This window comes from Lepidochelys kempii, chromosome 8, assembly GCF_965140265.1.
Source record: "Lepidochelys kempii isolate rLepKem1 chromosome 8, rLepKem1.hap2, whole genome shotgun sequence".
NCBI classification, from domain to species: Eukaryota; Metazoa; Chordata; order Testudines; family Cheloniidae; genus Lepidochelys; species Lepidochelys kempii.
In genome coordinates this window covers 89,109,653-89,123,456 of record NC_133263.1, presented here as the reverse complement: position 1 = coordinate 89,123,456, position 13,804 = coordinate 89,109,653, and the positions used below count along the sequence as shown (strand labels likewise).

At 45.5% G+C, this 13,804-nt stretch overlaps 1 protein-coding gene across 4 annotated transcripts in view; it reads left to right on the top strand.

The window, feature by feature from the left end:
* Positions 1-9,395, top strand: part of PDE4B (phosphodiesterase 4B) — a 395,290-nt gene extending 385,895 nt beyond the window's left edge. For all 4 annotated transcript variants that reach the window (XM_073357426.1, XM_073357424.1, XM_073357425.1 and 1 more), the window contains 2 exons: positions 4,140-4,322; positions 7,334-9,395. In XM_073357426.1, coding sequence (XP_073213527.1) covers positions 4,140-4,322; positions 7,334-7,699 — 549 coding nt within the window. In that variant the 3' untranslated portion in view covers positions 7,700-9,395. The remainder of the gene's footprint in view (positions 1-4,139; positions 4,323-7,333) is intronic.
* The last annotated feature ends 4,409 nt before the right edge of the window (positions 9,396-13,804 follow it).

Genomic DNA, 13,804 nt, shown 5'->3' with positions numbered 1-13,804 from the left:
GACGTCAGAGGGGTGACGAGATTGATGAGTACATGGACAGACTTCTCTCAAAGCACGGGCCCTGGCAATGTGGGCATCATGGTGCTAATGGGGCAGGTTCATGTGGTGGAACGCTGATTCTGGGCTCGGGAAACAAGCACAGATTGATGGGACCGCATAGTGTTGCAGGTCTGGGACGATTCCCAGTGGCTGCGAAACTTTCACATGCGTAAGGGCACTTCCATGGAACTTTGTGACTTGCTTTCCCCTGCCCTGAGGCGCAAGAATACCAAGATGAGAGCAGCCCTCACAGTTGAGAAGCGAGTGGCAATAGCCCTGTGGAAGCTTGCAACGCCAGACAGCTACCAGTCAGTCGGGAATCAATTTGGAGTGGACAAATCTACTGTGGGGGCTGCTGTGATGCAAGTAGCCAATGCAATCAAAGATCTGCTGATATCAAGGGTAGTGACCCTGGGAAATTTGCAGGTCATAGTAGATGGCTTTGCTGCAATGGGATTCCCTAACTGTGGTAGGGCCATAGACGGAACCCATATCCCTATCTTGGCACCGGAGCACCAACCCAGTGAGTACATAAACCGCAAGGGGTACTTTTCAATAGTCCTGCAAACACTGGTGGATCACAAGGGACATTTCACCAACATCAACATGGGATGGCCGGGAAAGGTACATGACGCTTGCATCTTCAGGAACTCTGGTCTGTTTCAAAAGCTGCAGGAAGGGACTTTATTCCCAGACCGGAAAATAACCATTGGGGATGTTGAAATGCCTATAGTTATCCTTGGGGACCCAGCCTACCCCTTAATGCCATGGCTCATGAAGCCATACACAGGCAGCCTGGACAGTAGTCAGGAGCTGTTCAACTACAGGCTGAGCAAGTGCAGAATGGTGGTAGAATGTGCATTTGTCATTTAAAAGCACGCTGGCGCAGTTTACTGACTCAGTTAGACCTCAGCGAAACCAGTATTCCCACTGTTATTACTGCTTGCTGTGCGCTCCACAGTATCTGTGAGAGTAAGGGGGAGACGTTTATGGCGGGGTGGGAGGTTGAGGCAAATCATCTGGCTGCTGGTTACACACAGCCAGACACCAGGGCGGTTAAAAGAGCACAGGAGGGCACGGTGCACATCAGAGAAGCTTTGAAAACCAGTTTCATGACTGGCCAGGCTATGGTGTGAAAGTTCTGTTTGTTTCTCCTTGATAAAACCCCCTGTCCCTTGGTTCACTCTACTTCCCTGTAAGCTAACCACACTCCCGTCCTCCCTTCGATCACCTCTTGCAGAGGCAATAAAGTCATTGTTGCTTCACATTCATGCATTCTTTAATAATTCATCACAAAAATAGGGGGATAACTACCAAGGTAGCCCAGGAGGGGTAGTGGAGGAGAGAAGCATCAGGAGGGGTGGTGGAGGAGGGAAGGACAAAGCCACACAGCACTTTAAAAGTTTAAAACTTTAAAACTTATTGAATGCCAGCCTTCTGTTGCTTGGGCAATCCTCTGGGGTGGAATGGCTAGGTGGACAGAGGCCCCCCCACCGCGTTCTTGGGTGTCTGGGTGAGGAGGCTATGGAACTTGGGGAGGAGGGCGGTTGATTACCCAGGAGCTGTAGAGGCGGTCTGTGCTCCTGCTGCCTTTCCTGCAGCTCAACTATACGCTGGAGCATATTAGTTTGATCCTCCAGCAGCCTCAGCATTGAATCCTGCCTCCTCTCATCACGCTGCCGCCACCTTTCAGCTTCAGCCCTCTCTTCAGCCCGCCACTTACTCTCTTCAGCCCGCAAGCTCTCCTCCCGGTCATTTTGTGCTTTTATGCACTCTGACATTGTCTGCCTCCACGCATTCGTCTGTGCTCTGTCAGTGTGGGAGGACAGCATGAGCTCAGAGAACATTTCATCGCAAGAGTGGTTTTTTTTGCCTTCTAATCTTTGCTAGCCTCTGGGAAGGAGAAGATCCTGTGATCCTTGAAACACATGTAGCTGGTGGAGGAAAAAAAAGGGACAGTGGTATTTAAAAAGACACATTTTATAGAACAATGGGTACACTCTTTCACGGTAAACCTTGCTGTTAACATTACATACATAGCACATGTACTTTCGTTCCAAGATCGCATTTTGCCTCCCCCCAGCACGTGGCTAGCCCTTCTCCCCTCCCCCCTCCCCGTGGCTAACAGCGGGGAACATTTCTTGTCAGCCACAGGGAAACAGCCCAGCAGGAACGGGCACCTCTGAATGTCCCCTTAAGAAAAGCACCCTGTTTCAACAAGGTGACCATGAATGATATCACTCTCCTGAGGATAACACAAAGAGATAAAGAACGGATGTTGTTTGAACGCCAGCAAACATACACTGCAATGCTTTGTTCTACAATGATTCCCGAGTACTTGCTACTGGCCTCGAGTGGTAAAGTGTCCTACCATGGTGGTTGGAATAAGGTTGCCCTACCCAGAAACCTTTTGCAAAGGCTTTGGGAGTACATCCAGGAGAGCCGCGAATGCCAGGGCAAATTAATCATTAAACATGCTTGCTTTTAAACCATGTATAGTATTTTAAAGGGCACACTCACCAGAGGTCCCTTCTCTGCCTGGTGGGTCCGGGAGGCAGCCTTGGGTGGGTTTGTGGGGTACTGGCTCCAGGTCCAGGGTGAAAAACAGTTCCTGGCTGTTGGGAAAACCAGTTTCTCCGCTTGCTTGCTGTGAGCTGTCTACAACCTCATCATCATCATCATCTTCTTCGTCCCCAAAACCTGCTTTCACGTTGCCTCCATCTCCATTGAAGGAGTCAAACAACATGGCTGGGATAGTGGTGGCTGAACCCTCTAAAATGGCATGCAGCTCATCATAGAAGCGGCATGTTTTGGGCTCTGACCCGGAGCGGCCGTTCGCCTCTCTGGTTTTCTGGTAGGCTTGCCTCAGTTCCTTAAGTTTCATGCGGCACTGCTTCGGGTCCCTGTTATGGCCTCTGTACTTCGTGCCCTGGGAGATTTTGACAAATCCATTTCAAAAACTGGAACATAGTTCTGATAGCATGGATTCCTCTCCCCATATAGCGATCAGATCCCGTACCTCCCGTTCGGTCCATGCTGGAGCTCTTTTGCAATTCTGGGACTCCATCATGGTCACCTCTACTGATGAGCTCTGCAAGGTCACCTCTGCTGATGGTCACCTGCAGCTTGCCACACTGGCCAAACAGGAAATTGAAATTCAAAAGTTCGCGGGTCTTTCCCTGTCTACATGGCCAGTGCATCTGAGTTGAGAGTGCTGTCCAGAGCAGTCACAATGGAGCACTCTGGGATAGCTCTCGGAGGCTAATACCGTCGAATTGTGTCCACAGTACCCCAAATTCGACCCAGCAAGGCCGATTTCAGTACTAACCCCCTTGTTGGGGGTGGAGTAAGGAAATCAATTTTAAGAGCCCTTTAAGTCGAAAAAAAGGGCTTCGTCGTGTGGATGGGTGCAGGGTTAAATCGATTTAACGCTGCTAAATTTGACGTCAACTTCTAGTGTAGTCCAGGACTCAGAGTACTGAGAAAGGGGCTTACTCTTTCAGAGGCAGGGAAAGCACCCCATTCCTCCCTCGACTTTGGTGGCAGACATTTAACAACAGGCTTACAAAAAAACCTCCCACCTTATCACTGGTTTAACATAAAGATCACAATTCATTTTTTTAAAAGCTGTTAATCTGGAGAGAGAAGTTGCTGTAAAATATAGAACACTCCATTTCTCTGTAAATCCATTTGTCCACAGTTAATCAAAACCATTTTGTTTGCGTATAAGGGATGTTATTCAGTTAATAAAGCTGGGCTATTTAGCTATAAAAGCCTCAATTTAGAGAAGAAATTATGAATGGTGGGAAGCACCTGCATTCAAGAACAGACCTATGTGATGGCATACTGCAACTGCACCCTGTATATCTATCAAGTTAGTTGATTTGGCACACAGTGCCCTTTGTGCTTCCACAAAAGACCCTGACAACTAATCTCTAGTGTAATTTGGAAGAAATTTTTGAGAAGTTATTTTTTCATAGGATGTTGCATAATCAAAGATTTTTGTGATTAAAATGTTCTTGATTAAACAAACAGGTATGGTCCAAAATTTTCTTTTATTACACTTGATTTTATGAGTTTTCTTATTAATATAATTTCAGGTTCTCCGAAATATGGTACATTGTGCAGATTTGAGTAATCCCACAAAATCCCTGGAATTATATCGGCAGTGGACAGACAGAATCATGGAGGAATTTTTCCAGCAGGGAGACAAAGAACGAGAAAGAGGAATGGAAATTAGTCCAATGTGTGACAAACACACAGCCTCAGTGGAGAAATCACAGGTAATTTACATTGGGGTACATTTTATTTGTTTCAGTTTGTAGTTTTAAAATTGAATGGGCCAAGTTCATCCCTGATGTAACTTTGGTTTCATCAGTGGAGTTACACCAGGGATGAGTTTGGTCCAAATGTTTTTTCCATTGATTTTGATATTTTTATTAAGGACGTGGCATCCTGTTGCTGCATTTTATATGCTCAAGGGTAATCTGCCTTTTCACTTATAATGACAGGTTTTTTTCAGTGGAATAGGTAAATAATCAAAGGTTCAGAAGTTAGATTCTGATAAACCCCAAATAGCTGAATGTCTTTGAAGCTTTTATGGATTTACGTGACCATTCTAGGTGTTCTCTTTCCCGCTTCGCTTCGCGTCATGTTCAAATGCAGACTCAACCTTCTCTTTTTGTGTTCCTACTTCCAGAAGCAACTGGGAATCTATCTGATCCCCCTGGCTGGGAAGGTGCGATTCAGATTTCCCCCACCTACTATTCTTCTCTCATCCTTCACAACATCCTTCTCCTTGGTCCTCAATGAGTCCCTCCAAAATTGGTCAATATCCTGCCAAGTCACCAAAGTTTTGGCAGTCTCTGTTTAGTGGCTAGTCTCTTTACATTTTGCACAGGCTACGGACTTCCTTAGTCAGGATCCACTCCAGAATGCTTTGGGAAAGATCCATAGACAACAGCCAACCCAGTGCGGATTGTCAGACCTGTGGAAACCCACAGGTTTTCAGGCTATAATCTTAAGGGCCCTTTGGAAGACATGGAAGGAGGAGTTTGGGGGGGCAGGGCAGTATTTATCTAAATCAATACAAATATTTTAAAAGGAGTTAGCTCCTTTGAAGACTGGAATATTTCTTACTTTGTGAGAACTAATTGGCACATCCCTTGTTCTCATTCATAGATTTTAAGGTTAGAAGGCACCATTAGATCATGCAGCGTGTTCTGTATAACACAAGCCGTAGAATTTAACCCAGTCATCCCAATAACTTGTGTTTGACTAAAGCACATTCTGCTCTTTAGATAGTGGTGCCTCAGTTGCTTATTTAATTGGCTTGAACAAGACATTGTCAAGGATTTGTGGGCCCAAATAATTAATAAAGTTGATCATTATTATTTCTAAATGTCCTCCTGTGCTAAACCATGTAGTTTCAACATTATTCACGTTGCCATTGAAAAAAAATCTTGGCTCATTTGTTAACCCAACAACAATCTATGACTCCAGTTTGGCAGGGAAATGTCCACGTGCCCCATGAGTCAGTGTTGAAAAGTTTTTCTGCTCCATCTTCTCACTTCAGAGAGATTTTAAAACATGGATTGTGGTTATGCAGGGAGATTGGGAATTGAACAGAATGGAGACCATTTGAACAAGAAAAAAAATGCATCAACAGAGAGAGAGGCATTTATATTTTGAAGTTAAAAGGGCCTAAAATAGAAAGAATGGCAAATACAAACATATTTAAAATTCTCAAATATACTAAATAGTGTCCTTTTAAATCTAGTAAATATTCTTTTCAGAAACAGGCAAAACAAAGTGTGATCGTTTGCTTGGTTGTTTGAGATGCTTGTTTAGACAAACAATTAACTGTTTGCTTCATTTAAAAGTTGCAGCATTTGTGACCATTAGTCCTTTTGTGAATATTGGGAGCTTTTATGATGTCAATGAACCCCACTATCCACTCACCACAGCACTGGAGTTTTTTCACTTTAAAAGTGCCTCCAAATGTGTGCAGCAGGAAGTTTTCATCACCTTTTTGTTTAAGCTGCCGCAACAGTCTGTTACAATTGAATTATAATGGTTCTATTGACATCCTGTTGTGTCTGAAGGAGGCATATGCGATTTCCAAAGCAAACATCTGCATGTTGAGTCTGGCCCCTTAGAGAGCCGTTTTCCTGCTGCATAGAAATGCTGTCCAGCAGTGCGCGGAGTCAAGTGACACATTCTGCCAAGATGGAAGAATTTCAATCCTCTTTATGGCCATTCAGTTTTCTCTATCCTGTATGTCCTGTTTGTCAGACAGTTAAAAAGTGAGCCAATGCAGAGCTTGTTTGCCAATAGTCTGAAGGACTCACAGACCCAACCTGGACCATCATTATTTCCATCAATGACACATCCATCTGTATCACAGGAGGCCTGCATACATATTATACCAACACTGGGAACAAGGGATTATTTTTTGTTGTGGGTCCTTCATCTTGTTTTGTATACTCTTAACAAAGAAAAAAGAAAGTTGTAGTAGACTGCATCCAAACAGAAAAACGGCAGCTACCTCTACAGCAGAAAGGAGAGACATCTCTCTATTTAAAGGTGCAGAGCAGAGAAAACAAGTAATCACAAACACAAGCTACATGCAGTAATAAGATATCATTAAAGGTCAAACTTAAGTCCATAAAAGCAATAACGTTCAGAATTCGGACTGAAAGTCAATCTAAGAACGCTGGCTTTTTCACAGCTGCCAGCCACATGAATGCTCAAGGGGAATTGCACTGCAATTGCCATAAAAATAATCAATATTGTCATTTCAGGTACCTCTGTATGGTAACAGTTGAGAGGTGACATTTAAATAGCAACTACATCTTCTATCTCCCAAAGATTAACTCAGATTGAGTTTTGCCTTAGTATTGCACCAGAATGGGGGGGGGGGGAGCGGGGGTTTGGAGTCAGCCAAAGATAACAGCAAGCCTATTTATAATCACATGTTCATTATGGGATGGCATAATGGTAGCCTTATCTCTGAATGTCCATGTGACTGTTGTTTTTAATTAAACCTCCACTCAGGGCCTGATGTTAAAAAAGGCCTTAAGCCAACTTTCATTTTTGTAGGTACAGTTTTGCACAGGCATGACGGGTTCATATGGTGCCGTTTAGACACTGGGTTTGGAGGCCCAGTCTGATGCAGTTATTTGCAGGCAAAACAAAAGGCTGCTTCTCAGAATCAGGTCCTTAGTGTTGCTGAATATTTTCTGAAAAAATGCATCAGTCATTTGTAATGTGTATGTAATACTTTGTTTCTCAGGTTGGATTCATTGATTACATCGTCCATCCACTTTGGGAGACCTGGGCAGACCTAGTGCAGCCTGACGCACAAGACATCCTGGATACTTTAGAAGACAATAGGAACTGGTACCAGAGTATGATACCTCAGAGTCCCTCCCCTCCCCTTGATGAACGGAATAGAGACTGTCAGGGTCTAATGGAGAAGTTCCAGTTTGAACTGACTCTTGAAGAGGAGGATTCAGATGGACCTGAAAAGGAGAGTGAGAGTATCCACTATTTCAGCAATACAAAGACACTCTGTGTGATTGACCCAGACAAAAGGGAATCACAAGAAGAGGCTAATATAGAAATTGTGACAGAAGATATGTCACCTGTTGATACATAATGTACTGTATGTAGGTGAACTTTAAACACTTAATGAGCATGCAAGCTGTCTTGTTGGACTAGCCTGCGATCTAGGTCTTAGGCCTGTGTCTAACATTGGCTAAAAGATCTTCCCAGCTACTTGAGATTGGAGTCAAGGTTAAAGATCGTGTATGGAATGATTGCTCAGGAAACTAACAGATGATCTACATTGTAGTTTAAGCCTTGTCATCTTAAAACATTGTGTTGTTCCGGAGCCAGCTTGAATTGTTACTGAACTGGTTGAAAGTGAACGACATAGAACTGAGAGATTTTATACTGTTAAGGTTTTGGGATTTATACCAGTTAGTCTGATAGAAACTACTGAATAGTAACTCTACATATAAAACCTGTCCACCTAACCACCTGTCTGCGGACCTGTGTGCCTTTTTTGTAAACTTTCACGTCTTTTCAAGAGCCTATTAAATACACAAAGTTTAGTATAAAACTCTCCACAACGTGTTTCAAAATTGGTGGATACTTTTTTGATTCTTCCTGTTAAAAGAAAGTCTTCCTTCTCTCATGGGCAATATCTGTCACTTTATTGCGGTTAATCATTTTTACAGGCTAAACAGAAGGGGTACCCCCAATTTTGCATTTCTGCACCTTTAATAGTCTCATTAAATCTCCAGCTGATCTTTTCAAGTCATTTAATGCCATTGCACATCTTTCCTGTTTGCTTGCTGTGCACAAGCGTATTTTTTCCTCAGTGGGGTTCACTTTTGTTGTGCACAGGATAAAGGATAGTTCTGTTTTTCTAGCACAATGCAGTACGTATACAATTAAGTGTAATAAGGCAGTGTGTGATGTGCGTTCTCCCTTTGGCAGTTTCTTTGCTCAGTGGAAGTTGCACGCTCGGATCTTTGTGTTTCTCTCACCTGTAGTTCATGTTTCCTAGGTTTAGTTCCATCATCCTTCTCCTGCACTGCCTTGAGCTCTAACACGTCCATTACTGTTTATAACAGTGTATTTATTACTGACTGTATATAATGTAATGTTTTGTAAGTTATTAATTTATATAAATTAACATTGCCTGTCAACGGTGGTGTTAATTGTGTAGAAAACTCTGGATAAGAGTTGCCTTTTTTTCTTGTAACCTTTTGTATTGCATAAAATAGAAGAACCTGAACATAGCATAAGAGACATACGGAACCCATAGAGGGCATTCAGGTGGCATTGGCTCACAGGAGTTTCATTTTCATGATGAGTTAAGAAGAGTTGTATCTTATGACTGGGAATGGGGGCAATAGCATGAGCTGTTTAAACTACTGAAGCGCTGAAAAAGAAACCCCCTGTGAATGCTGCCAACTATTAAATGTCATGTTCCAGTATATGAACAACCCAATGTGAATTTCTATGACAAAATGTGAACTGATGTAATTATTGTGCTGTGAAGCTTCTTCTGAGAAAGCTTGTTAGGCATCATTAATGGTGTCAATCTCAGTTTGTAAAATATATTTCAAGCTTTCGGTCCAACTTGTGACTAAATAGTTGATGAGATTAGCACAGTTGTGCATGATCAATGGGTTTGTATGTCTGTTGAACACTGCATTGTTCCAGGTGGTTATTTTATTGTTTTCAGAAGTTTCACACAATGTATGTTATAGTATTATATATTGTGTTCAGATGCATTCTTAAGAGATTTTTATATGAAGTGAATAAATGAAAGCATGACCTAGGCTGGGGCTCTTCTGGCTGTTTATTTTTATCAACAACTTTGTATGTGAGATCACTAAGCAGCATCAAAATGTAACAGCCTACTCTGGGAGTAGGCAAACACATGATCACTGACCAGCTCCCATAGTAAAATAAAAACGAGGCCTCCACGCTTAACAGCTTTCTACATCCAGAAAGCAAAGCAACACTTCATAGCCAGAATCTGTAAGCACAAGGAGGCCAGTCTTCCACGTATTCAGAGCCTCAGGACAAGGGTCCAGCACTCAGAGACCCGCTTCTTCCTTATTCACCTTTAACCTTCCTGATGGTGAAAATCATCAGTGCTGTGATCAGTCATTCTAGGCTCTTCCATGGCTTGGTTCTGTTGCAATTCCTGCAGTATGGGCAGACACTTCTTAAGAGAGGCTTCTAACCTTTTCTCTGTCTTAGTAACAATGACAGGGTGCCTGCACACACCATCCAGGGCCACAAACCAAAGACAATTCTGTTCAGGTTTCAGAATCTGGTTCATGAGTCTTAGAGTAACAGTTTTCTGATGCCCAAGCATTCTAAAATCACAGGTCAGGGGTCCAAAAGCTTATGCGATTGGCTTAAAAATCATGAGATTTACAAAAAATAATGTGGGGGTCCTTTTGTGTCTTCTGGATTTTAAGTCATTAAGGTTCACGCTGGTCACATTTTTCTCTGCAATCATGACAGCTAGAAACTTACTGTGACAGGGTCAGGCCAGATGGCTACAGGAGAGTGATCCTATTGGATCTGCTAAAGGATCCCCCCCCGCCCAGCCTAAGAGGGGAATCCACAGGACCTGGACACCAAATAAGTTGGGGGGACAACTAATGAAATAACAGGACAGGAGTGTGGTCAAAGGGTCAAATGAAGGGAACCAAATGGGGACACCAAGCAGAGAACCCCGGACAGCGCCCACTGCTCCTCAAAAGCGTCAAGGGAGTCAGTGGATGCCGCCCAGAGGAACTCTGCCCGGATACGTGAATGGACAGAGGATCGGAAATAGGCCTCACAGTCACAGGAGACTCCATTGGCCAACCTCCTCACCCTGATTTTATAGATGGCCATTTTAGCCAGGGCCAGGAGGAGGTTGACCAGGAGGTCCCGCGACTACAGGAAAGTGATAGAAGGCAGATATATTAGCCCCAGGTTAAGTGGGTGCCTTTTCCCTGGGTAAGGTAACAGGGAAGGTTCCAGAACAATCAGGAACTTTCTGGAAACAAGGCAGACCGGCTGATTAGAACACCTGCAGCCAATCAAGAAGCTGCCAGAATCAATTAAGACAGGCAGGCTAATCAGGGCACCTGGGTTTAAAAAGGAGCTCACTTCAGTTTGTGGTGTGTGTGCGCGAGGAGCTGGGAGCAAGAGGAGCAAGAAGCTGAGAGTGAGAAGGCATACTACTAGAAGACTGAGAAGTACAAGCATTACCAGACATCAGGAGGAAGGTCCTGTGGTGAGAATAAAGAAGGTGTTGGGAGGAGGCCATGGGGAAGTAGCCCAGGGAGTTGTAGCTGTCACGCAGCTGTTACAGGAGCCACTGTAGACAGCTGCAATCCACAGGGCCCTGGGCTGGAACCCAGAGTAGAGGGCGGGCCCGGGTTTCCCCCATCCCTCCATCCCCCCCAACTCCCTACTTGATACCAGAGGAATTGACCTGAACTGTGGGTTCCACCAGAGGGGAAGGTCTCTGGCCTGTTCCCCGATCCACTAGGTGGATCAGCAGAGACTGCGGGGATTGTTCTTCTTCCTTTTCCCCATGCTGGCCAGCGATGAGGCTAACTGAGTGAACGGCAGATCTGAGCCACGAAAGTGGCCAAAATGAGGGCTGCTGTGAACCTCTGAGGCAAGCAAATCCGCCAATAAGTGCAGGACCCCCTACGCAGAGGAGGAACTTTGTCACAATTACTTTTTTTTCTTTTTAAATAAAAGCTGAGAATCTCTCATAACCAATTGATTACAGGTGCCAAGGTTTTAAGAACACCCCCAAATATTGCAAGACTTGCTATAAAATTATGAGAGTTGACAATAGTGTATTGATCAACCAAATTAGACATACAACCCAGTTCTTCCAGACAGTGATGATAAGGCACATCTCGTTCTAGTTCTTTAACTGGGCAGTAGATGGCATGACTAGGGACATTACAAGCTAAATACCAATTTACAATGAATACCAATATTCTCCCTGAATTTTCTTCCAGACTCCTCCCCCTACTACCTGTCATGTATTGAACTGTAAAGCTTTTTGCTTTTTTGGATAGTCACTCACTGCAGACACATCACGTGCAGATATTGGAAAGTGAGTAGGAGCTACTGTAACTGTGAGTACAAAGTACTGCACTCAACAGTGAACTCTTTCCAGCTGAAATGGCTTCAAACAGGCCTCATTAGGACTTAAGGTCATGTGACTATGTGGAAGGACTTTGTGAGTTCTTTGAGTACAAAATAGCATCTGAAAACTTTCTTAACCAGTGGAAAAAAACTGTATTTTCTCATGGCCTTAATAGCTTAGGAGGCCAATCAATACAAGAAACTTTCTTTAGAAAAAATATCAACTTTCAGGTGAAAATATGCATGAGGAAACAAACAACAAAAGCCACTGCTCCCTTGACTGCAGCTTCCAGGCAGGAGATGGAAGTTGGCCGTGGGGGGAACCTAGCACCCCCTTCCCCGCTATGGAAATTTTGATGGGGAGGCTCTGTTTCCTCCCCACCCCACCCCCAGTATCTTGGGAGGCAAATACTGAGTAGGACCCAGCTAGGTTCTGTCCCTACACGGATGTGAGGGGGCTGAGTAGAGACTAGTGTGGGACTGGAGGAGGGGCTGTGGTGGCACAGTGCACAAGATAAGGCCTGGACTCCCTGACCCTGCCCAGTCCTGCCTTCCAGCCACCGTGGATCCCATGGGAACACCTGGCCCAGGGGAGGGACAGGAGCAGTGCACCAGCCACCAGGGTGCTGTAGGGGATGGGAGAGAGCACTGGCACCTGGGTGGGGGGCAAGGGGATGTTGGCACAGAGGGTGCCCAGTGGGAGGCAGGACACTGGGCACCAGCCTCCAAATAATTGCCATAGGAACAGCAGCAGGAACTCCTGGGGTGCACCTTTCCAGCCTGGAGCTGGCTGCCCCACCACCTCCTCCCCAGTCTCAGTAGCTCCCCTCACTGCCCTGCCTATCCTTCCACCACCCCTCCCACACACACCCATTTCACAGGGAGTTCCCTGTGGCGCACCTCCTCCCCACCCACACTTCACCTAACACGGCCTCTTGGCCTTGCCATGTGGCACTGGCTCTCATGCAGTATTAAACCAGCAAGGGTTAAGCACTCTCTGTTGCTAGAGGGGCACCAGTTAATGAGGCCCCCCCCGGCACGTTTTGTAAGTGTAGAGGGTGGGTTAGCGCCTCCCCATCCCCTGGCATTATTCCAATCAAGCAATTCTATCATCTCCCTGAATGTCTCCTGTAATTTCACCAGAAGAAGTTCTTCACATGCTGTGTGCAATGTTCCTGTGTGCTGCTAAACAGCTGCATGCAGGCTAGTTGTAGCCATGTCGATCCCAGGATAGTAGCGAGACAAGGTGGGTGAGGCACTATCTTTTATTGGACCAGCTTCTGTTGGTGAGCGGGCCAAGCTTTCGAGCCACACAGGGCCTGGCTACACTGCAACTAGACACCCACAGCTGGCCCGTGCCAGCCAACTTGGGCTCACGCTGCAGGGCCGGTTCATTGCTTTGTAGACTTCCAGGCGTGGGCTGCAGCCTGGGTTCTAGGATCCTGCAGCTTGGGTGGGTGTGGGTCCCAGAGCTCAGGCCCAACCCCGAGCCCAGACGTCTACGCAGCAATGAAACAGCCTCTCAGCCCGAGCCCTGCGAGCCTGAGGCCTTGTCTACACTACCGTTTTGTCAACGGAACAGTGGAGGTGTATACACTGAAATGGTCCTCCCACCGATGCAACACACCTGCTATGCTGACATAATAACACCACCTCAGTGAGAGGCGGAAGGCTTATGCCGGTGTAGTTAGGACGCACAGTGTCTGTGTAGCTACTGCATTCCTTACATCGGCTGTCATTCTTGTCAATTTCATGGCTCACCACAGAGAGAATGGAGACAGGAAGAGTAAAGCTGAGGAGAAGAGGCTTGGCAGGGGTTGCAGTGAAAAAGCTGAGGGGAGAGAATATCCAGTCAGCACTCTGGCCCCCATGGAGTGTCTGACTGCCCCTGCTGGGGCTGCTTGTGTATCTGCACCTGCCAGAATGAGCGTTTCTGTGGGGATAGCTATAATTTCTTTCTTCTCCAAGCCCACAAGGCTCAGGGGAGGGAGCTGTGTCTCTTCCCTGAAGATTCCAGCCATCTTCTCTGGATTGTAGCACATTGGCCCTTACTTGGCAGACCCCTGAGGATGAA